Below are 24366 nucleotides of genomic sequence, written 5' to 3'. Positions count from 1 at the left end.
TTGTGGAAGGAAAGATAAAGTAAAAAGTAACACTTGAAACCGACGACACAGAAAACAGGAAATATTAAAATACCAAAGTAACACTTCCTGTGACCTCACCTCGGCTGGTTGATGGCGGCGTGCAGCGCCTCCGTCAGCTCGTCGGATGTCAGATGGTTGAAGTCGAGGACGATGGCGGCGCCGCGGCGGCTCAGACGGGCGAGATTATCGGGCTGATCGGCAAAGAGCGGAATTCCGACCAGCGGCACGGCGTGATACACGGCCTCGTACAGACCGTTGGTGCCGCCGTGCGTCACAAACACTCGGGTCTTTGGGTGACCTAAGGAGGAAACACAGGGCTTTTATTGTGAAAATATTCCACAGATCTGTTCAGATAAACATGCTGATCTCAGGAAAAACACAGGCCTCTGTCGGCTTTTATTTTGAAATACTGTGTGTACCCAGCAGGTCGTTCTGAGGGATCCAATCAGAAAGCTTGGTGTTGGCTGCCAGAGTTCTGGGCGTGTCTCCGCTGTACCTCCAGATCACCTGCAAACGACCCAGATCAATATCCTGTCAACAGTGAAATGATTCTCCTGCCAGATCAAAGTGTTCAGGAGAAACTTTGCTTTGTCGTTCCGTTATCGTCTCGATCGCTCGACCAGGCCGATACGAAACCAGTGTAATCCATAATTCAGTCCAACATCCGCGTTCTGTCAGCAGCGGCTATTTCTCCCAGGTCGAGCTGATTTACACGTTTCACAGTTTGACGATGCAGCTCTAAGAAGTGGAGGAGTTAGTTTAGTTTATCAAAATAAAACCAGCTGCCAGGATAGATGGAGACCCTGAAACCTTTCACAGCCCGGAGATTATAAAGAAAAGATGAATAATTAATTAAACTAGTAATTAAATTAAACATCTGTCCTGAACCTCCTCCAAAGTTCAGGTGTTTTACTAAAGTACACGACTGCATTTATGATTTCAGTTAAATTTTCACCGTGGGATCAAACTGGTGTCAGTGACATCACTAATGGGCCGGCAGCTCTCTGATAGGCTGCCTGCAGACACGTCCTGTTTGTCTGCCGATCATCAGCACAGCGTTTTATTTCGCGACAGGATTATATTAATGACCGTTTTAATGACTTCATCTCCTGCTGGCGAGTTTAACCTGCGGCAAGACATCATTATGACATCATAGCAGTACTGATAATCTGAGTGACTCATCACAGACGCAGCAGGTTCTCCCTGACGTCCCTGAATGTGTCTGTGAATGGGTGGAGCTTCTGACCTTTTGTGGGATTCGTCCGAAGGCAGCGGCGATGACATCAGCACGCTCTGTTGTCAGGTTAGTTACCATAGAGCCGAAGGAGACCACCACCACACCGGCATCGCCCGAGCTCTGCACGAACGCCTCCAGGTCCTGCAGGACATGACATCATATTTACATCATCACTAGCGTCATCATCAACTTATTGTATCATTTCAAAATAAAACTTCCAGTCAGGCAGCAGAAAGTGGAGCTCATGCCTCTGGAAGCTGATTGGCTGGTTTGCAGTGCAGACCGCCCACGTGTTTGAAGTTGGGCGGGAACGGTCGTGGCGTCTCCAGATCCCAGAAGGTCCTGATGAGCCAGACATCAGCATTTCCCAGAGTCCTGCAGAAGCTGCTGGGACTTCCTGTCCACACAGGAAACAGCACAATGCTTTTATTCTGAAGGGATTTTTAGTTTCACTAAACTTTCCTTTGTTTATTTTTCAGATCTTTTTATGTTATGTTAATTTCACTTTTTGACTTTCAGACTTTAGATTTTGTCCCTTCTGGGGCTCCATAGAGACACCTGACTGAGGAGACCAAAAGATGTGTTTATTGATGGCTGTGACCTCCTCCGTCCCCCGCCCCTCTGACCTTTGACCTCGCTGTAGTAGCTATCCAGCGAAAGACTCCAGAACACCTCGGTCACCACCGACAGCCAGGCGTACGTCACCGCGCTGGTCAGCCTCTCCACAAACGTCATGTGGTCGCCGTACGGCAGCGGAGCCGCCGGCACGTAGGACGGTGGTGCGGGGGCGTGGCCACAGTGTCGCTCCATGACGCCGCCGAAAGAGAAGCGAAGCGAGACGACGAACGGCAGGCCGAGCACGTCGGCCACCAGGTCGGCGCACATCACCATGGGGTCGAGCAGGACGGCGTCGAAGGCCGCGCCCCGCAGCGTCGCCATCAGCTGCTGGTTCTTCAACATGGAGTCACACTGCCGCATCCCGTAGTCCACCGAGCGCCGCATCCAATCACCCATCTTCAGAAACTTCTGCAGCGGCGAAGAAACGTGAGACTCGTACATGGAGAAGTTAATGAAGTCCTGAGTGAGACCGTCAACGTCGGCCCTGCTGAACGGGACCTGAAGAGACCAGAGACACGTTAATCCAAGTCCATCTGAACGGGACCTGAAGAGACCAAAGACATGTTAGTCCAGAACGTTCTGAAGAAAGGGACCTGAAGAGACCGGAGACACATTAATCCAGAACCGTCTGAACGGGACCTGAAGAGACCAAAGACATGTTAGTCCAGAACGTTCTGAAGAAAGGGACCTGAAGAGACCGGAGACACATTAATCCAGAACCATCTGAACGGGACCTAAAGAGACCAAAGACATGTTAGTCCAGAACGTTCTGAAGAAAGGGACCTGAAGAGACCGGAGACACATTAATCCAGAACCGTCTGATCGGGACCGGAAGAAGAGACCAAGACATAACTCAGTTAGTACAGAACCGTCCAACTCGCAGACCGTCACGTTACAGCACCTTGAAAACCAGGAAGTTGAACTTGGTGGCATCGCGGCTGCTATTGTAGTTGACGGATGGCGACGCATCGGCGACTAAAACAGTGACCGAGTGGTTCCTCCTCACCAGCTCCTCCATGATGCTCCGCATGTTCAACCAATGGCTGTACTCGCCTGGAAATACCAAACATGGCCGCCGTGAGCCGGAGTGTACGGAAAGAGGAAGAAGAGGGCGTGGGGAAGAAGAAGAAGAAGGCGAAACGGAGAAACGTGCATCACGAGTCCAGCAACAAAACTGACCCTGTTAGAGTTCGACAAACGTTCTGCCTCAGAGACAGAAACAAGCAGAAACTCTGCCAACATAAAATCTGCAGATCCAAAGTCCAGACTGGTCAGAGGTCAGTTGAGGAGCTGCACTCTGATTGGACCTCGCAGCGGACTCCCCCTGCTAGACCAATCACTTTACTGACACGGATCCCAGGTCTCACAGGCTCCAATCATACCTTCACAGGTAGGCTCATGTTCCCCCCCGGTCCTGGTCCAGATTGTGCCGTTATGTGTGTTATTTCCATTTTGTTCAATGTGTGTGCTTTCACTTTGAAACTCTCCCTCCGGAAGCTATTAAACCGCTTTTATCGCTCAGGCTCTTTTATTTTGATGTTCCTGCCGGAAGTTCCGTCGTTGCGGCTTCCGTTAGCTTGACGCCGGTCTGCGGTGATAACGGAGACACAGATTCCTCCTGAAACACCGGCCACATTTGGCATTTCCCAGCCGGTAAACTGCCTGAGATGAAAGATGAGAGGATTTAACGGAGACTAACGGACCCGCAGGGCTTGAAAAGGTAAAACGAACCGTTGAAATGTCCCGGATAAACAGCTGCACACAACCTAAAGCCTGCTAACGGCAGCTAGCCGCTGCTAGCTCCACCACTTTCCTTTATTTCCCCAAATCCCGTTTTATCCTCCTCTATCCCGCAACGTTCCCGCGTTCTCTTAAGTTTTCCTTCGCGTTACGTCACACAAATTCCCGCTGTGACGAAATTAACCGTCAAAATCTCCCGTTAATCAGCTGACGGTGAAAACGGTTCAGATTTACTGGAATATTTCTGGGATTGCACAGCAGGATGAGTCTCGCGAGAGGACGCGAGAGCTCCGCCGAAGTGTTTCAAACTGTCCGAAACGTGAAGACGGAGACATTATTGATGTTCTCTCGTAAATAGGTAGTAAAACAGAAACGTAGCAGGTACCTGCCTTACCAGGTAGGTTCAGGAGGAACATCCTCATGACTGTTGCCATGGGGACTCACGCCCCATCTCTAAACTGTTCCGAGCAGCTTTTGTTCGTGTTCGGTTAACTCGAGGTTACCCTGGATACGTGAACTACACACCATCTGTTACTGCGTTACAGAGGAGGAGCGTTAACGTTAATACGCCCCGTCTGTACTCGCCGTTACCCAGGAGGAGCGTTAACGTTAATACGCCCCGTCTGTACTCGCCGTTGCCCAGGAGGAGCGTTAACGTTAATACGCCCTGTCCAAAGGGTCCAACGACGTGTCGGCCGCCACGCTGTTAGATTTGGCGTTAACGCTCATGTCCTGTCGACGTGCATTCCTCAGGAGAAAACACGGAGCGCGCTCGGCCCCTCCTATGTGAACGCGCTCGGCCCCTCCTATGTGAACGCGCCGCGCTCGGCCCCTCCTATGTGAGCGCGCTCGGCCCCTCCTATGTGAACGCGCCGCGCTCGGCCCCTCCTATGTGAGCGCGCTCGGCCCCTCCTATGTTCGGCCCCTCCTATGTGAACGCGCTCGGCCCCTCCTATGTTCGGCCCCTCCTATGTTCGGCCCCTCCTATGTGAACGCGCTCGGCCCCTCCTATGTTCGGCCCCTCCTATGTGAACGCGCTCGGCCCATCCTATGTGAGCGCGCTGGGCCCCTCCTATGTTCGGCCCCTCCTATGTGAACGTGCTCGGCCCCTCCTATGTTCGGCCCCTCCTATGTGAGCGCGCTCGGCCCCTCCTATGTGAGCGCGCTCGGCCCCTCCTATGTTCGGCCCCTCCTATGTTCGGCCCCTCCTATGTTCGGCCCCTCCTATGTGAGCGCGCTCGGCCCCTCCTATGTTCGGCCCCTCCTATGTTGGGCCCCTCCTATGTTCGGCCCCTCCTATGTGAACGTGTTGGGCCCCTCCTATGTTGGGCCCCTCCTATGTGAACGCGCTCGGCCCCTCCTATGTGAACGCGTTCGGCCCCTCCTATGTTTGGCCCCTCCTATGTTGGGCCCTATGTTCGGCCCTCCTATGTTGGGCCCCTCCTATGTTCGGCCCCTCCTATGTGAACGCGCTCGGCCCCTCCTATGTTGGGCCCCTCCTATGTTCGGCCCCTCCTATGTTCGGCCCCTCCTGTGTTCGGCCCCTCCTATGTGAACGCGCTCGGCCCCTCCTATGTTGGGCCCCTCCTGTGTTCGGCCCCTCCTATGTTTGGCCCCTCCTATGTTCGGCCCCTCCTGTGTTCGGCCCCTCCTATGTGAACGCGCTCGGCCCCTCCTATGTTGGGCCCCTCCTGTGTTCGGCCCCTCCTATGTTTGGCCCCTCCTATGTTGGGCCCCTCCTATGTTCGGCCCCTCCTATGTTGGGCCCCTCCTATGTTCGGCCCCTCCTATGTGAACGCGCTCGGCCCCTCCTATGTTGGGCCCCTCCTATGTTCGGCCCCTCCTATGTTTGGCCCCTCCTATGTTCGGCCCCTCCTGTGTTCGGCCCCTCCTATGTGAACGCGCTCGGCCCCTCCTATGTTGGGCCCCTCCTGTGTTCGGCCCCTCCTATGTTTGGCCCCTCCTATGTTCGGCCCCTCCTGTGTTCGGCCCCTCCTATGTGAACGCGCTCGGCCCCTCCTATGTTGGGCCCCTCCTGTGTTCGGCCCCTCCTATGTTTGGCCCCTCCTATGTTTGGCCCCTCCTATGTTCGGCCCCTCCTATGTTTGGCCCCTCCTATGTTTGGCCCCTCCTATGTTCGGCCCCTCCTGTGTTCGGCCCCTCCTATGTGAACGCGCACCAACTCCAGTTTAGTTCTGAGTCCGCTCACCGACATCGTAGCTGAACTGCAGCAGTTAGTCTGAGCAGGTTGAGTTTACGATGGCGACCTTAAGTGAAGACGGTGAACGTGTCCCGAGAGGAGAAGCGACCGGATGAGCCCGTGCTGTCCCGTTAAACGGACCTGCGGCGCTTTTCCTCCTTTTAGATGGAAGATGCTCTTTAATGCTGCGTCACTTGAACTTGAAATGTAACTGTATGAAAGTTTTACAGTTTTTAGTACTTAACACTGTTTCCTCTCTCTCTCAGTCTTCGCCATGCTCACTCAACCGCTGAACCTGAGTGACAGTGAGAGGGGGCGGGGCCTGCCCGCCGTGACCCCACCCCCTGGCCTCCCACTGGCTGGTGAGGAGGAGACGCAGACAGGTGAGGGCTTATTGTCTGATAGGTTTGGGCGAGAGAGCACATGTTTACATGCAGAGTTAGAGAGAGAGACTGACTGTCTGTTTCTCCTCCTTCAGGAGTCTCCTCTCCTCCTCCTCCCTGGGCCTCCTCTTCACCCTCCTCCTCCTCCCTCTTCCTCCTCTCTTCCTCCTCCTCCCCCTCCTCCCTGTGCTCCTCCTCACCCTCCTCTCCTCCTCCTCCTCCTCCCTGTGCCTCCTCTTCACCCTCTCCTCCTCCTCCTCCTTGTGCCTCCTCTCCTCCTCCCCTTCCCCTCCCTGTGCCTCCTCACCCCCTCCTCCTCCTCCTCCTCCTCCTCCCTGTGCCTCCTCCTCACCCTCCTCTCCTCCTCCTCCCCCTCCCTGTGCCTCCTCTTCCTCCTGTGCTCTGTCTCTAGCTCCTCCTCCCTCCTCTTGCTCCTCCTCTTCTGTCACTCCTCCTCCACCTCCTGCGGCCCTCCTCAATCCTCTTCCACCTCCTCCATCTTCTGTCTCTTTTCCTCCTCCTGTCTTTCTTACTCATTGTACTTCTCCAACCTCCTCTCCCTTTTCTCCTCCTCCTTCCTCCACTCCTCCTGTCCCTCTGTCCCTCCTTCCCCCACCACCTCCTGCTCCTTCTGTTTCTCCTCCGTCCCTCCATCCTCTTCCTCCTGCCTTGTTGTGTCCTCGTTCAGTCTGCACTCCTCCTTCTGCTCCTCTATCTCTCCTACTCCTTTCATTTCATCTTCTCTTCCTGTTTCTCCTCCTCCTGTTGCTCCTTCTCTTTCTCCTCCTCTTTGTTCTAACCTCCCTACTCTCCCTTCTTCCTCCTCCTCTACCCCTCCTCCTCTCCTTCATCACCACTCTTCACCTCTCATTTCTCCTCCTTCTGCTATATGTGGTCCTGTGCATCCCCTCTCCTCTTCACTTCCTGGTCTTCCTCCTCCTCCTCCTCCCTGCTGCCCCTGCTCCTCCCTCCTGCCTCGCCTCCTCTCAGCTCACCGGTTGGAGGTGCGACGCCTCCTGCGAGGAGCTCTGGCCTCCCTCGGCCGTCGCCTGGACTCTCTGGAGAGGAGCAGCAGGAGGAAGAAGAGGAGCAGGCAGAGAGGAGGAGGAGGAGGAGTGTCCGGTCCTGCGGGTGAGTCTGAGTCCTCCTTCGTCTGCTCCTCCTCCTACAGTCTGACCTGCAGAGCGCTGATGATCGGTCACTGATTACTCACTTTAACCAGCATAATGACGCAAGCTGCCCGGCCCCGCGGAGGACGCGCGAGTCGGCCCGGGCGCCCCGCTGGCGCCCCGCATAAGGTCCCCAAGTTGGGTGTTGATCGGCCGTTCCAAACGGAGGCGAAATGTCCTGCGTTTGAAAATGCCAGTGGAATGAGTGGGATTGACTTCGATTTTAGCGCCACCTGTAAGCGTAACTGTACCAGTTTTGTGAGGTGTGATCAGGGGCCAGTGGGGAAGAATTGACCCAAATTTGGTGTCACCGGACTTGCGGTTATGGAGATATAAAATGCGTGTAAGTCAATGTGATTTTTTTTTTACGCCTTTAATCTGCAATAACAGCGCCACCTATGGGCATACTTGGGTGAAGTTTGGTTCCTGTAGTAAGGGGACCATGCAGAACAATTCGGCACTGGTTTCACGTCAGTGTGACTTGTGGTTATAGAGGAACGATTTTCTTGGAAGAAATAGCGCCCCCTAGGGGCGGGTTGCACCAAATTTTGCACAGGCCCTCAGGAGGGCGTCCCACATTAACGGCCCAAATTTGGTGTCGATCGGCCATTCCAAAGCGAAGATATGACATCATTTCCTGTTAGTAGCGTTTTTTGCAAACGTTTGCCAGCATATAATTGCGACATTTTTTGTGGGATCAAAATTTCCTCTACAAACTTTCATCAGCTTGGTCCAGAGATTATCCGTGCCAAGTTTGGCGGCTTCAGAGGAGTTAATGAAAATAGGTTTTTCAGTTTTCGCGATGCAGTGAACTGGACCTACCGTAGCAGTTTCCGTCTAGGCCGCAGTATGAGTTTATACACGGAAGCATAAAAATAAATAAATAATAAACGACAACGAAAACAATAGGGTTCCCAGTCGCTTCGCTGGTACTGGGAACCGCGATGCCTTGCTTTCGCGGGTTACGCCGGGTAGACGGATCTGATGGAGGGCGTGCTCGTCCTGACGTGCTCGTCCTGACGTGCTCGTCCTGACGTGCTCGTCCTGGCGTGCTCGTCCTGACGTGCTCGTCCTGACGTGCTCGTCCTGACGTGCTCGTCCTGACGTACGCTTGCTCACACTGAAATAAACTCTTTCTCTTTGTTGTCTTCAGGTGCGACTGCCTCCTCCTGCAGCCCCGCCCACCTCCCACATGTTCCCACCTCCTCTTCATCTTCAGACAGCGAGGACTCACCCACGCCTCCTCTCTCCTCTAGTTTGAGCCAATCAGAGCAGAGTTGGAGGAGCAGAGGGGAGGAGGAGGGGGAGTGGAGGGGGAGGAAAAGGAGGAGGAAGAACCACAGAGGAAGAGAGACACGTGTTCTTCCAGGACACACAGAAGAAGAAGATGAAGAAGAGGAGGATGCTGGGAGATTTGTGGGGCGGATGGCGGTCTCCTGCGGGGGAGGAGGAGGAACAGAGGAGGAGGCGCCACTCACTCTACGCAACTTTAACCACAGGAAACACAAAAGAAGAGAGGGGGGCGGAGCCAGCCAATTAGAGAAGGCCGTTAGTGTCATCAGGCAGAAGAACGGTTACAGAGCGCCGCTGCTGGCGCACAGGTGAGTTATAATCATACAGGTAGATCAGTACGTGAATCCGGGTACAGCTATCTGACTGGACTATAGGTGATGTCATTACAGGTGAGGAACAAATGTTATATAGCCTTCGGTTTAAGGCGGTGACGGCGCCCAAGCGTGACCCGTTTCCTCTGTAACACTGTATCACATCATACATTTCTGTGTTTCTCTTTCCAGCGTCTCTGCCTCCTCTTCCCAGCATGCATTGCCCTCCTAGAGCCAGCCCACAGTGGTCAGACCTGCGGCCAGTCAGAAGCACTGAGAGTCTCTTCAGGCCAATGGTGTTTCTCTGACTTCATCCCGCCCTCTCCTCCAATCACAGTGCTGTCCACCTATGGCTCTACCCCTCCTCCTTTAGCCCCGCCCCCATGCTGAGGCTATCAGCTGTTGCCATGGAGATGATGTGCGAGTCAGTTGTGGGCGGAGCTTGCGGTGGTCTTCTGCGGCCCCTGAAGGACTGGACGGCCCCGCCCAGTCTCAGCAGCGACCACTGGTTAGTCTCCTGGTTACACTAATGAGACATTAATATTCATCGTGAGTCGTTAATATTGATCAGGCCACAGTAAGGTATTTACATGTTGAGTTTGTCGTATTGTTGTAATTAAAACGTTTTGTCTTTGCAGCTACGTGCGGACGTCTTCGTCCAGGTAATCTGAATAAATCACGTTCATAGTTTTAGTTTATTACTAATAAAACTTTGAAGTTTTTAATAGTTTAAATTATTTCTGGTTGCAGCCTGACGTTTCCCGCCCGGCGACAGCAGAAGCAGCGGGCCAATCACAGCACCCGGAGCATCCTCTTACCCCAGCGATGGCCCCTCTCCCTCCCCCCGTGTCCAGCCAATGGGCTGTCTGCTCCGCTCCCCGCTGGCCAATCAGCAGCGGGTTCTGAGTTCCTCAGCACAAACGGAGAGGTGAGGCCTTTCTTCCTGTCTGTTCGGATAGGCTCCGCCCTCTGTCAAGCTGTCCTGCAGCCTGATGCCGGGAATCCTCTGACCCCGGCTACGGCACGTCCCGGCTGCTCCTCGACTGTGTTGCGTCCTCAGCCCGGCGTCTTCATTTGTCCTTTTGGTGCTCCTGCTACCTCCTTCACGACTCTCTGGGACCCGTTTCCTTCCCACAGGGAGCCTTTCAGAATCAGAGCGCGCTGCCTGGTCTTGCTGACGTGATTAGATTTTGTTTGATTTGGTAATCAGTGTTTACTTTCTGTGCTGCTGCTGTGATTCCGTAGGCTACGCAGTAAAATGATTTCTTTGTAGACATAATATAGAGATAGACGCCCCATCGGCCGCTACTGCCTAGTGGCGCGGGCGAGCCGTGGGGCCGCCATCTTGAAACGGTCACCCGCTCCACTCATTGTAATCTGTTGGGCAGGTGCAATGAGCTGTCAGCGTATTTAATTAATCGTACCTCACTGAACACCGAACGGATTTTCACGCGGGGTTTTTTGCTGCAAAGGTCTTACATGTAGCTATGACACAGGATACGTGGTTCGCCGTATTTTAATACTCATAGTGGGCTCAAGAGTAACAGAATATTCTGATATGTAAAGTGACCAGACGTCCGAGATCAAAACTGGGAACATAATCCACGAAAAGGGGGAAAACGGGGACATTTCAAGTTTGACTATCAAATTTTTTCTATTTTCAATAATTCCTATTACTTCTGTTCAGAGTTTTTTCTGTATGTAGCCAGAGACAGGCAGCCAAAAACGGGGACTAAATACGATAGAGAAGCAGAAACAGATAGAGTAAAGTCAGACATTTGAATAATTTGAACCAATACAACAACATATGATCAAATTATGAGTGAACTCGAAGCTTTTTATATTTGTCCCTCTCTGTCACGAGCTAACACCCCTGAAAGAGGGCTGTTCTGCAGAGCTACTTTCTCGTGCTCCTTTCTGCAGTTGAGGTGAGTTTGGCGACGTGGTGCAGCCTAATCCTGAGAAACACACACACAACCTGGATGGATGTCGAAGCCGAACTCTCCTCAGTGTGTTCGTCAAGCGTTCCACTCTCCTCCCGGACGATGTGTGTGACTGTCGGCACCTTAAGACGAGTTCACGCTACACGATTCTACAGCGTCTCACCGCCTGTGCGAGGCTACTTCTCAGGTCTGTGTGTCAGCCGCTGAATCTCTGGTGTCATCAGAGTGCACTCCACGAGAGGCGTCTCCTCCTCCGTGACGTTGCACGGTGGACGACTTCTGCACGGCGGCCTCCTGGTCTTCCCTGTGCTCGTGCGTCCTCCTGCGATGGTCCTCTGTGAGCGTGCGGGTCTTTCTCCCATCCGGACGCTCGCCCTGCTCTGTGCGCAGCTGAGCAGTCGATGTTGTGACCTCCGGTCCCCGTCATCTGCATCTGTACTGCTGCGACCTGTACTGCTGCGGGGCCCCTATCCGGTCCCTGGCCTTTTACGCATGGGTCAGCCCTCCCCATGTGGCGTCATTGGTAATTGCGAGCATGCCGACACAAATACAGCGGACTGCGGGGGCCTGGGTGGTTAATTATGTGGCTCTGGGCAGGTGGTTCGGTCTGGGCCAGTGATGCGTTAACTCTTCCCCTTCACCTCTAACCAACAGCGATGGCGTTAGAGGGCGGAGCCTATACTCATAGAATCTGGAGTTACAACACGTAACTATCGTCAACTAACGTCTCAAACGTAGGAGACGTTCTGTCCGGCAGCTCGCCGCTCCCTGATGCTCGTTGCTACTATTATCTAATTCATTGCATTCCTGCTTTTCTTCTCAGCGAGGTAAACGAGTCTCTCAGATACGAATCCGCCGCGCATCGCCACGGGAAACGCCGCTCACACCGATGGGACTGCCAAAGGTCAAAAGGTCAGGAAAGGGGGGACGGAGGAGATCAAACTAGTGAAAATGATCAAAGATGAAAAGAATCACACTTGTTTGTTTGTTTGTTTGTTTTCAGGTTAAAGAAGAAAGAGTTCAGTCTGGAGGAGATTTACACTAACAAGAACTACAAATCCCCCACCACCAACAGGTAAAAACTACAAATCCCACCACCAACGGGTAAAAACTACAAATCCCCCACCACCAACAGGTAAAAACTACAAATCCCCCACCACCAACAGGTAAAAACTACAAATCCCACCACCAACGGGTAAAAACTACAAATCCCACCACCAACGGGTAAAAACTACAAATCCCCCCCACACCACCAACGGGTAAAAAGTACAACCCCCCCCCCCCACACACCACACACACCACTTACGGTAAAAACTACAAATCCCCCACCACCAACGGGTAAAAACTACAAATCCCACCACCAACGGGTAAAAACTACAAATCCCCCACCACCAACAGGTAAAAACTACAAATCCCCCCACACCACTTACGGGTAAAAACTACAAAACCCCCCACACCACCAACGGGTAAAAACTACAAATCCCCCCACACCACCAACGGGTAAAAACTACAAATCCCCCACCACCAACAGGTAAAAACTACAAATCCCCCACCACCAACAGGTAAAAACTACAAATCCCACCACCAACGGGTAAAAACTACAAATCCCACCACCAACGGGTAAAAACTACAAATCCCCCCCACACCACCAACGGGTAAAAAGTACAACCCCCCCCCCCACACACACACACACACCACTTACGGGTAAAAACTACAAATCCCCCCACACCACCAACGGGTAAAACTACAAATCCCCCCCACCACCAACGGGTAAAAACTACAAATCCCCCACCACCAACAGGTAAAAACTACAAATCCCCCACCACCAACGGGTAAAAACTACAAATCCCCCACCACCAACGGGTAAAAACTACAAATCCCCCCACACCACTTACGGGTAAAAAACTCCACCAAATCCCCACACCACCAACGGGTAAAACTACAAATCCCCCCCACACCACCAACGGGTAAAAGTACAACCCCCCCCCCCCACACACACACACACCACCAACGGGTAAAAAGTACAACCCCCCCCCCACACACACACACCACCAACGGGTACTAACCCCCCCCCACACACACACACCACCAACGGGTAAAAAGTACAACCCCCCCCCCCACACACACACACCACCAACGGGTAAAAGTACAACCCCCCCCCCCCACACACACACACACCACCAACGGGTAAAAAGTACAACCCCCCCCCCCACACACACACACACACCACCAACGGGTAAAAAGTACAAATCCCCCCACACCACCAACGGGTAAAAACTACAAATCCCCCCACACCACTTACGGGTAAAAACTACAAATCCCCCCCACACCACCAACGGGTAAAAACTACAACCCCCCCCCCCACACACACACACCACCAACGGTAAAAGTACAAATCCCCCCACACCACCAACGGGTAAAACTACAAATCCCCCCACACCACCAACGGGTAAAAACTACAACCCCCCCCCCCCACACACACACCACCAACGGGTAAAAAGTACAACCCCCCACACCACTTACGGGTAAAAAGTACAAATCCCCCCACACCACTTACGGGTAAAAACTACAAATCCCCCCACACCACCACGGGTAAAAAGTACAAATCCCCCCACACCACCAACGGGTAAAAACTACAAATCCCCCCACACCACTTACGGGTAAAAACTACAAATCCCCCCCACACCACCAACGGGTAAAAACTACAACCCCCCCCCCCACACCCACACCACCAACGGGTAAAAAGTACAAATCCCCCCACACCACCAACGGGTAAAACTACAAATCCCCCCCACACCACCAACGGGTAAAAACTACAACCCCCCCCACACACACACCACCAACGGGTAAAAAGTACAACCCCCCCACACACACACACACCACCAACGGGTAAAAAGTACAAATCCCCCCACACCACCAACGGGTAAAAAGTACAACCCCCCCCACACACACACACCACCAACGGGTAAAAAGTACAAATCCCCCCACACCACTTACGGGTAAAAACTACAAATCCCCCCACACCACCAACGGGTAAAAACTACAAATCCCCCCACACCACCAACGGGTAAAAAGTACAACCCCCCCCACACACACACACACCACTTACGGGTAAAAACTACAAATCCCCCCACACCACCAACGGGTAAAAACTACAAATCCCCCACACCACCAACGGGTAACCACCAACTAAAAACAAATCCCTCATGTTCGAAATGGTGTTCAATGCAGTTTGAAAGTTAGTAAAACAAAGTATGAACTCCCAGCATGCCTTGCTGTCGTCACGCAGGAGCCTGGAGACGATCTTTGAGGAGCCGAGGGAGAAGGATGGAGCGCTGCTCCTGATTGGCCAGCAGAGGAGGCGCAGGCTCCTCCTCTTCCCTGACTTCACTCAGCCCAGGAAGAGGAAGAGGCTGCAAGGTACACTGGGAAATAGTAGTTAACTGAAGGAGGGGCACAAAGATAGAGACGGCGGTTGTGTTCAGTTCATCACATGCTAATTTGCATATTCATGATGTCCCCATGTAAATTTTTTGAACTTTTTTCATCTGTCTTTAGGGGCCGGACTTCCTGTCCCCATGGCGCCCAGGAAACGGGCGGTGGCTCGGCGACACTGTCACGGCGGCAGCCGCGGCGAAGACGACTCGGACCTGGACGTGATGCTGGTGGAACGACTGAGCGCGCTCGAAGACTTCCTGACACGGCAGGGCCTCGACGTGTGAGAACTGACATCACTTCCTGTCAGCTGAATAAAGGCCAAATAAACAGAGCTGCTAGCGTGCCCGCTACGTTACCGTGGTAACGCCACGGGGGTATTTTTTTGCAGTGTACTTAATGTTTTTTGTTTGATTTTTTACAGTGTAGGCTGCATAATGTGAATTTACCGAAATATTTAATAGTTTTTTTACAGTGTGGATGATGTAGAACAGGTGGAGCTGAGGCCACGCCCACAGCAGGGCACAGGTGGAGCTGAGGCCACGCCCACAGCAGGGCACAGGTGGAGCTGAGGCCATGCCCACAGCAGGGCACAGGTGGAGCTGAGGCCACGCCCACAGCAGGGCACAGGTGGCTGGTTTTATTTTTGTTATTAAAATATCAAAAGACTTCACTGTAGTACTGCCTGAGTACTGTGTAGTATTCTGTGAAGTATTTAGAGTTTTTAAAGTGTAATATATATTTCTGCTGAAAATGTCTATTTTTGGAACAAATAAAGTTTGTTTCTGCTCAAAGACGTTTGTCATCGATCCTGGTTCAATAATAAAAACTTATATTTTTATAGCGCCTTTCACGGGACCCAAGGACGCTTTCCTTCAGGGTTGAAAGCCTTTGTGAAGAGCTGGGTTTTAGGAGGATTTTGAAGGTGTCCAGAGAGGGAGCATTTTGGATCTCTGGGGAAGGAGTTCCGGAACAGCGGCTTGGTTCAGGTCTGGTTCAGATGTAATCCAGGACTGGTTCAGGTCTGATCCAGGTCTAATTCAGGACTGGTTCAGAATCAGAATGAGCTTTATTGCCAAGTAGTGTTTTACACATACGAGGAATTTGCTTTGGTGATGAGGTGCTACAGGTAGACAAACATACAGTCGACATAAATAAATGTAGAAATATATAAATATGAAATAGAAGAACAATGTTGCAGAACATGTGCATTGTTCTGGGTCTGTGCCGTGCAGAAGTCACACAACGGAAGAGAATATTGTGTACATATAAATATATAAACTGACAACATAACAATCAACAACAAATATGTGCGACGTGCCGGGTCTGTGCCCAACACGAGATGAAACAGTATTTACATGTGCAGAGACATTTGTATCATTTGCCAGGGTGGAGTGTCAGTGGGGGACCCGGGGCTTGTTAATGAGGCTGCAGACGGGAAGAAACTGTTTTTGTGGTGAGAGGTTTTGGTCATGATGGCCCGCAGCCTCCTGCCAGAGGGGAGAGTCTGAAACAGTTTGTGTCCGGGGTGGGAGGAGTCAGCTGCAATCTTTCCTGCTCGCCTCAGAGTCCTGGAGGCTTACAGGTCCAGAAGAGAAGGAAGATTTCAGCCAATCACCTTCTCTGCAGAGCGAATGATGCGCTGCAGCCTGCCCTTGTCCCTGGCAGTGGCAGCAGCGTACCAGATGGTGATGGAGGAGGTGAGGATGGACTCAATGATGGCGGTGTAGAAGTGCACCATCATTGTCTTTGGCAGGCTGAACTTCTTCAGCTGCCGCAGGAAGTACATCCTCTGCTGGGCCTTCTTGGTGAGGGAGGTGATGTTCAGCTCCCACCTGAGGTCCTGGGAGATGATGGTGCCCAGGAAGCGGAAGGAGTCCACAGTGGTGACGGGGGAGCCCCACAGGATGATGGGGCAGGGTGGGGCTGGGCTCTTCCTGAAGTCCACGACCATCTCCACTGTCTTCAGAGCTCCAGAATTTTCTGGCTGCACCGGGTCACCAGATGGTCGATCTCCCACCAATGAGGGTGGTGTCGTCCGCAAACTTCAGGAGCTTGACAGACTGGTGACTGGAGGTGCAGCCTTGAGGGGAACCGGTGCTGATGGTCCTGGAATCAGAGACATGTTTTCCCAGCTTCACGTGCTGCTTCCTGTCCGTCAGGAAGTCAGTGATCCACCTGCAGGTGGAGTCAGGCACGCTCAGCTGGGAGAGCTTGTCCTGCAGCAGGTTCAGGTCTGGTCCAGGTCTGGTCCAGGTCTGGTTCAGCTGTCTTCCTGGCCTTCTTCCTGACTCAGTCACATGGTTTTCAATCAACTCCAATCATTTTTAGATGATTTTAATTCAAGTCTGGGTCTAAGCCCCGTCCCAGACTGGAGCAGGGTGTCGGCGTTATGGGCACGGCCCCCAAATGGTTCAAATCATATCTGGCTGATGGGAGCTTCTCTGTTCACCTCGAGGAATTAATCTGCTGCCCCTCTTTCTGGTGGTCCCCCAAGGGTCCATATTGGGTCCCATGCTTTTTTCACTGTACATGCTGCCATTGGGGTCCGTTTTCAGGAAACACAATATCTCCTTTCATTGCTTTGCAGATGATGCAGATCTTCAAATCCTGTTTAATTGGCTGAGAGGAAGACAGACTGAGGCTGTTCGGTCCACCTGGGGATGTAGATGCTCTTGGTTCTTTAGGGTCGTATAGTCGTCCATCTACCAAGAGTCTGTGTGGAATCTTAGAAAAGCCGGTTTCTTCCAGCTGTTGGCTAAAGTCAAGCCCTACCTGCCACGTAAAAACTGTAAGGAGTAATCCGACCACTGTGACTCAGCATGTTGGAGTGGATCAGTCGTCTCCTTCGGTTCAGCTAGTCCAGAACGCAGCAGCTCGACTTCTAACTGGAAGTAAGTTTCAGCCTCGCTCCTCTGGCGTCCTGTCTGCTGCAGGATGACTTGAAGGTTTTATTGCTTGTTTTTAAAATGTTGGGTCGGCACCTTCTTGTTTATCAGAACTTTAACATGTCAGAGCACTGAGGTGGTCCAATCAGATGTCCCTCGATGTTCCCAGATCCAGGTTAAAGACTAAACTGCTCCTGGTCTCTGGAGTTCTCTACCTGTTGAAATAAGACCCGCTCGGACTGCAGACACTCTCAGGTCCTGGCTAAAGAGCCACCTCGGCCTTCAAACAGACTTTATTGATCTTTTCTACTGTTTTTGATTCAGGTCTGATCCAACACGGCGACCTGATCCGGATCAAACAGAACCACATGTATTCATGTAACTGACGCTGTTATCCAGACTGGCTGTACATGTCAGAGGTCTCTGAAGCAGCGGTGTCTCACAGTGGGAGTTGAACCCGGGTCTCTCACACCAGAGGCATGTGGCTCATCCACTGCTCCATCACCACCACCCCCTTTCTAGTGTGAAAGCATTTTTTGATGGTTCGGTTCTGGCGGTTCCTGTGTGACCCAGAAACAAACAAATGCACCAGAAGAAATTAAACGAGGTCCGCATTGTAAACCGGACCTATGTGGTCTCCTCAGATGGGGGAGCAGAAGGATCCTGCAGGCGGCGATGAGGTGGTGGATCTGAGCGAGCCTCCTCCAGCTGCTGCTGTAGGTTCAGTTTCAGCCGTCAGCTCTTTGCTCACTCGTTGTTTCAGTGATGATTCATTAATCAGATCTTCCTCCATCAGAAGTTCAGTTCTGATTTTTCAGTTCTTTGGATCGTGTCCACTTGGATCAGTGGATGATTCAATTCAGTTTTATTTATATAGCGCCAAATCACAACAACAGTTATCTCACAGCGCTTTTCATAAAAGAGCAGGTTTAGACCGTACTCTATGATGATATTTACAGAAGCCCAACAGTTCCCACCAAGAGAAATCCCCCAGCAGTCTAGGCCTATAGCAGCATAACTAAGGGATGGTTCAGGACTACCTGAGCCAGCCCTAACTATAAGCTTTATTAAAGAGGAAAGTCTTAAGCCTACTCTTAAATGTGGAGATGGTGTCTGCCTCCTGAACCCAAACTGGAACCTGGTTCCACAGGAGAGGAGCTTGATAGCTGAACGCTCTGGCTCCTAGTCTACTTTTGGAGACTCTAGGAACCACAAGTAACCCTGCATTCTGGGAGCGCAGTGCTCTGGTGGGGTAGTAAGGTACTATGAGCTCTTTAAGATAAGATGGTGCCTGACCATTAAGAGCTTTGTAGGTAAGAAGAATGATTTTAAATTCTATTCTGGATTTTACTGGAAGCCAATGCAAAGAAGCTAAAACAGGAGAAATGTGATCTCTTTTCCTGGTTCCTGTCAGAACACGTGCTGCAGCATTCTGGATCAGCTGAAGAGTCTTAATGGTCTTTTTGGAGCAGCCTGATAATAAGGAATTGCAGTAATCCAGCCTAGAAGTAACAAATGCATGGACTAGTTTTTCTGCATCATTTTTAGACAGGATGTTCCTGATTTTCGCAATATTACGTAAGTGAAAAAAGGCGGTCCTTGAAATTTGCTTAATGTGAGACTTAAACGACATGTCCTGATCAAAGATAACTCCAAGATTCCTCACAGTGGTGCTGGAGGCCAGGGTGATGCCATCAAGGGAAACTATATCTTTAGATAATGCGTCACGGAGGTGCTTAGGCCCCAGAACAATAACTTCAGTTTTATCTGAGTTTAACATTAGAAAATTACAGGTCATCCAGGTTTTAACATCCTGAAAGCACATTTGAAGTTTAGCTAACTGATGAGTTTCATCTGGTTTGATCGATAGATATAACTGAGTATCATCTGCATAACAATGAAAGCTTATGGAATGTTTCCTGATAATATTGCCTAAAGGAAACATATATAAATGAAGAGGATTGGTCCGAGGACAGATCCTTGAGGAACTCCATGACTAACTTTGGCGTGCATGGAGGACTCATCGTTAACATGTACAAACTGAAATCGATCTGATAAATAGGACTTAAACCAGCTTAGAGCGGGTCCTTTAATGCCAATGAAATGTTCCAGTCTCTGCAATAGGATCTGATGGTCAATGGTATCAAATGCAGCACTAAGATCTAATAAAACCAGTACAGAGACAAGTCCTTTGTCTGATGCAATAAGGAGGTCGTTAGTAATTTTCACCAGTGCTGTCTCTGTGCTATGATGAGCTCTAAATCCTGACTGAAAATCCTCAAATAAACTATTGCTCTGTAGAAAGTCACACAGCTGTTTAGCAACTGCTTTCTCCAGAACCTTAGAGAGAAATGGAAGGTTAGATATAGGTCTATAGTTTGATAAAACATCCGGATCAAGTTTGGGCTTTTTCAGAAGAGGTTTAATTACAGCCACTTTAAAGTACTGTGGTGCATAGCCTGTTGATAAAGATAGATTGATCATATCTAGTATAGAAGTGCTGACTAAGGGTAAAACATCTTTAAGCAACCTAGTCGGGATGGGGTCTAAGAGGCAGGTTGATGGTTTAGATGAAGAAATTATTGAAGTTACTTGGTAAAGATTGAGGGAAGCAAAGCTTCCAACTGGACTTGGTTGAAGATACTGGAAGACGTTTTGTCCCTCATCCAAAGGACTTCTTCAGTTCTGACTGACTGGCAGGGAAACTCAGCTATTTAACCTCAGTGGGGTCGTTGGCCCGGGTCATCGATACCGCTGGTTCGTTAGTGTTCCTTGTTGCTGTGACGACAGTCGTTACAGTCGTTAGGACTACCGGTGGCCAAGACTGAACGACCATCGTTGGTATCTTCACCTGAGGCCAACAGGTTATGTTTGTTGAGTTTCCTGGGAAGTGATGAAAGGACAGCATTGTAAGTGGGGGATAAGTGGTGGCGTAGACCCCCTCCCCTGTTCAATGACGGCTTCTCCACCCTGGTGTAGATGGCTTCCTTGACACCTCTTTCAAACCATCCATCTTCTCTGTCTAAAATGTGCACCTGGTGGTCCTCAAACGAGTGTCCTCTGTCCTTCAGATGTAAGTAGACAGCAGAGTCTTGACCTGAGGAGTTGGCCCTTCTGTGTTGAGCCATGCGTTTGTGTCGTGGTTGTTTAGTCTCCCCAATATACAGGTCTGTGCATTCCTCACTGCATTGGACCGCATACACTAGACTGCTTTTCTTGTGTTTGGGTGTGCGGTCTTTGGGGTGTACCAGCATCTGTCTTAGTGTGTTCTTGGGTTTAAAAAACACAGGGATGTTGTGTTTGTTGAAAATCCTCATGAGTTTCTGTGCAAAAGTTAATTTATTTCAGTAATTCAACTTAAAAAGTGAATTATATTATATAGACTCAAAGTGAGATATTTCAAGCCTTTATTTGATATAATTTCGATGATTATTGCTTACAGCTTATGAAAACCCCAAATTCAAAATCTCAGAAAATTAGAATATTATATGAAATCAATAAAAAAAAAGTGATTTTAAATACAGAAATGTCAGCCCTCTGAAAAGTATAATCATGCAGATGTACTCAGTACTTGGTTTGGGCCCCTTTTTCATGAATTACTGCCTCAATGCAGCGTGGCATGGATGCTATCAGCCTGTGGCAAACTTCACACTGGACTTCAAGCATCTTGGATTGGGTGCCTCTCCGTTCTTCCTCCAGACTCTGGGACCTTGGTTTCCAAATGAGAATCAGAAAAGATGACTTTGGACCACTGAGAAACAAACCGGTTCTTTTTTTCTTTAGTAAGACGCTTCTGACGTTGTTTGTTGTTCAGGAGCGGCTTGACAAGAGGAATCCGACATTTGAAGCCCATGTCCAGGACCCGTCTGTGTGTGGGGGCTCTTGATGCAGTAACTCCAGCCTCAGTCCTTGTGAAGCTCCCCCACACGTTTGAATGGCCTTTTCCTGACAATCCTCTCCAGGCTCCGGTCATCCCTGCTGCTTGTGCACCTTTTTCTTCCACTTAACTTTCTATTAATGTGCCTTGATACGGCACTTTGAGAACATCCAACTTCTTTTGCAATTACCCTTTGAGGCTTTCCCTCCTTGTGGAGGGTGTCAATGATGGTTTTCTGCACAACTGTCAGCTCAGCAATCTTCTTCCACTGAACCAGACTGAGAGACCAGTTAAAGGCTCAGGAACCCTTTGCAGGTGTTTTGGATTAATTAGCTGATTAGAGTGTGACACTTTGAGCCTACAATACTCAACCTTTTCACAATATTCTAATTTTCTGAGATTTTGAATTTGTGGCTTTCATAAGCTGTAAGCAATAATCATCAAAATTATATCAAATAAAGGCTTGAAATATCTCACTTTGCATGTAATGAGTCTATATAATATATTAGTTTCACCTTTTAAGTTGAATTACTGAAATAAATGCACTTTTGCACGATATGCTAATTTTTCAAGTTTCACCTGCAGCAAACAAGGCACTCTTCAGAAACTTCAGGCTCTGTAATACAGTATATGGGTACTGGGTGTATGGCTCCTTATTTATCTTAAAGTATAAGGTAGAAAGTAAAAATACTCCTGCACACACAGAAATACACTGCATAATTACTTTTCATGATTTCATGTGAAACATGTTGGGAGTATTTTCACTTTTCAACTTATACTAGACTGATGATGAAGAGTTCAGTTTTCATGTTTCATGTTTTATCTGTGGTATACGATTAGCTTTTCAGTAAGTAGTAAAGACCGGGAGTGCTATATATATGATTTATTACAAGTGAACAATACAAATATATAATTAAAAGTCAAAGTAAACAGAAAGAGAGAACCGGAGAGAAGGCCTTTCCACATCAGTCCACCCCATCAGCACAATGAGGACTCCAGGTCTCTGCAGCTCTCTGGCAGCAGGTGGGACATCTGATCCACAGTGTGACTCTGGGAGGAAAATGTGTTATAAATTCTTCAGGTGATGAAAAATATAAAGTAAATACAGATGAGTCTTTAAAAAATAGAATATTGTGGTGAAGTTAATTTTCTAACGTAAGGATTCAAAAAGTGAATCTCTGATATATTCTAGATTCATTAAACAAAGTGAAGCATTTCAAACCCTTTTTGCTTTCATCTTGATGATTACTGTTTACAGCTCATGGAAATAAAAACTCCACTATCTCAAAATGTATAAACATTTTAGATAAAAATACATTTCTGTATTATAAATTATACAGAAATAACTGGAGAAGAGCTCTCTAATCAGCTAATTAACTCTCTCAGTCTGGTTCTGATGCTCACAATGAACTTTTCGTCAGTATTCAAATTTTTTGAGATGCTCTTCTAAAAGATGCCTCAGTGTTTTAATGTTGACAGCACTATTATGTCACATACGTGGGAGAAAATGGAACTAGGGAGACGGTCTTTAAATATTTTTGTGTTGTCCTCTTAAGACAGACAAAGACTAGCAATGTTATTTTAGACTCAAAGTTTAAGCTTTGAGTAGCAGATGTGGAGGCATCAGAACCTCAACAAAAATCTTGTGACAAATATAAAAAGTACCTTTCACTCACAAGTGTCCTAATCCAGACAATAATCCCACACAGCCCTGCCGACAGCAGCAACGTTACACAAAATAGCGGTGTGGGGAATTAATTAACGTGATAGCAGCCATGGCTGATATACAGCTTCCATCATCTGAGGACTCTACCGCTAACGTTAGCTTATTACGTTTATTACTAGTAACATACTGAGGTGACGTCCAAATAAACAACTCGTAACCGCTCATAACCAACGGTACGTAAAAGGGTTAATTGATTGGCTTGAAATTGTTCGTTTGACCTGTAATGGTAACTAAAATTAAGGTAATTAATAACTGATTGTTAACGTTGGTCTCAACAAAATCTAACGTTAACATTAGTGTTGCAAAATAACGTTACCACATTTATATATTAAACAGCATTTAAAACCTTGTGAAGTATAATGTCAATAACAGATATGTGAGTTATTTTAATATTTTCCGGTGTCTTACCTTGACTGTAACTGGTAATGTCGGTAAACTGGTAACAACCAGCCGCAGGTTCCAACCTCCACCGTACAGCACCGCAGAGTAGCATGTAGCATTAGCTCCTTAGCATGAGCTAACTCGGTCACGTTGAGCTAGGCGGTAATTTTGAGCTTCAAAACGGCTCTTAACGGTACAAGATGGCGGCGTGATGAGTCGAATGGTGTCGAGCTCTCAACTCTAAACTTTTCTTTGTAGCATTTTTAGAATAGTTGGCCAAGTTTAGTTGGTGTGATCTGTTGAAGAAATCCGTTAAATAACGTTACATCTGGTTGTGAGACGGAGACTTAAGCTGATGATACACGGGGCAACTTTTTGAGCAATGTTGCCGGGCAAACTTCTGTTCAGAAAAGACAGATGGAACCCAGCAAGGAGGTAAACAACAACATTTCTTTCTGCTAGCGAACACAACTACGGCAGCAGGACGGAATGTAATGTTCAAGTGGATAATGAAGAGGAGTTTCCCCCACTGCCTGTGACACCAAGTAAACCTGTTGCTAAAAAAAACACAATTTCTCATGTGTAGAGATTTATATAGCTCCAAATTCTGCCAAGAGTCAGCTGTGTCTTTTATGAACTTAAATCTATTAATGAAAGCGAAATGGAGTTATGTTATAAACGTATCACACTTGAGGAAGGTGGGAAAGCAATTAATCTCCTAAAAAACAACAAATTTTATAAATATTTTCTAACAAACTGGCTCCTTTTTTATTTGAAGTTTTGTTGAATGCATGGAAAGAGAGTCCCTTCCAACAACCACAACTCAAGGTCTGACCACATTAATTCTCAAACCAAACAAAGACAACTGTCGTCCAATATGTTTGCATAATAATGATTATAAGATATTTGCTCTACAATTGGCTAAAAGACTTAAAATGGTCCTGAACTCTGTTATTGAAGAAACACAGTCAGGTTTCATGACCAAAAGACATATTACAAATAATATTAGACTTGTCCTAGACGTCCTAGATTACACAGATTTGATTGATGATAATAATTCTAAAAGCTTTCGATACTGTGGAGCATCAGTTCATCTTACAGTCTTTAAAGAAATTCTGCTTTGTCATTTTTTCTGTACAGCTAA

General features: G+C 49.0%; 2 protein-coding genes and 1 long non-coding RNA gene across 7 annotated transcripts in view; 2 read left to right on the top strand and 1 right to left on the bottom strand.

Moving 5' to 3' along the window:
- Positions 1–24366, bottom strand: part of LOC119894628 (UDP-glucuronosyltransferase 2A2-like) — a 31281-nt gene that overhangs the window by 915 nt on the left and 6000 nt on the right. Inside the window, exons 1-6 of one of the 3 annotated variants that reach the window (XM_038707272.1) lie at positions 3056–3186; positions 1885–2374; positions 1507–1655; positions 1268–1399; positions 441–528; positions 100–319 (exon numbers count right to left, since the gene is read on the bottom strand). In XM_038707272.1, the coding sequence (XP_038563200.1) occupies positions 100–319; positions 441–528; positions 1268–1399; positions 1507–1655; positions 1885–2374; positions 3056–3118 (1142 nt within the window). In that variant the 5' untranslated portion in view covers positions 3119–3186. Of the gene's footprint in view, positions 1–99; positions 320–440; positions 529–1267; positions 1400–1506; positions 1656–1884; positions 2611–2777; positions 2920–3055; positions 3187–24366 lie in introns of those variants that run through there. The other 2 variants (XM_038707273.1, XM_038707275.1) reach the window with 2 other exon arrangements.
- LOC119894634 lies at positions 3444–6348 on the top strand. The gene is made up of 3 exons (XR_005442958.1): positions 3444–3596; positions 6083–6199; positions 6295–6348. It is a non-coding gene; the product is annotated as an uncharacterized LOC119894634 (long non-coding RNA).
- Positions 9297–15144, top strand: LOC119894630 (protein PRR14L-like). 3 transcript variants are annotated; one of them, XR_005442956.1, is made up of 8 exons: positions 9297–9480; positions 9611–9634; positions 9723–9900; positions 11739–11827; positions 11919–11990; positions 14205–14335; positions 14474–14844; positions 14879–15144. XR_005442956.1 is itself a non-coding variant. In XM_038707280.1 (7 exons), exons 1-7 carry the CDS (start codon positions 9356–9358, stop codon positions 14635–14637), a joined length of 783 nt encoding a protein of 260 aa, XP_038563208.1. In that variant the 5' UTR covers positions 9297–9355; the 3' UTR covers positions 14638–15144. The 3 variants fall into 3 exon arrangements, 1 of the variants encoding a protein (XP_038563208.1); XR_005442957.1 differs by having other exon boundaries at positions 14474–14912; positions 14981–15144; XM_038707280.1 differs by having other exon boundaries at positions 14474–15144.

The sequence above is a fragment of the Micropterus salmoides genome, unplaced genomic scaffold (genome assembly GCF_014851395.1).
Source record: "Micropterus salmoides isolate LMB-PRFRI ecotype aquatic unplaced genomic scaffold, ASM1485139v1 Ms_hic_scaffold_814, whole genome shotgun sequence".
In the NCBI taxonomy this organism is placed as follows: Eukaryota; Metazoa; Chordata; class Actinopteri; order Centrarchiformes; family Centrarchidae; genus Micropterus; species Micropterus salmoides.
This window is presented reverse-complemented; position numbering and strand designations above follow the sequence as displayed.

Bases quoted from the DNA above. Each gene is read 5' to 3' on its own strand.
- LOC119894630 (XM_038707280.1), top strand. From the start codon at position 9,356: ATGCTGAGGCTATCAGCTGTTGCCATGGAGATGATGTGCGAGTCAGTT. The intron at 9,635-9,722 runs GTAATCTGAATA...TTCTGGTTGCAG, and splicing joins GTGCGGACGTCTTCGTCCAG to CCTGACGTTTCCCGCCCGGC. The intron at 14,336-14,473 runs GTACACTGGGAA...ATCTGTCTTTAG, and splicing joins GAAGAGGAAGAGGCTGCAAG to GGGCCGGACTTCCTGTCCCC.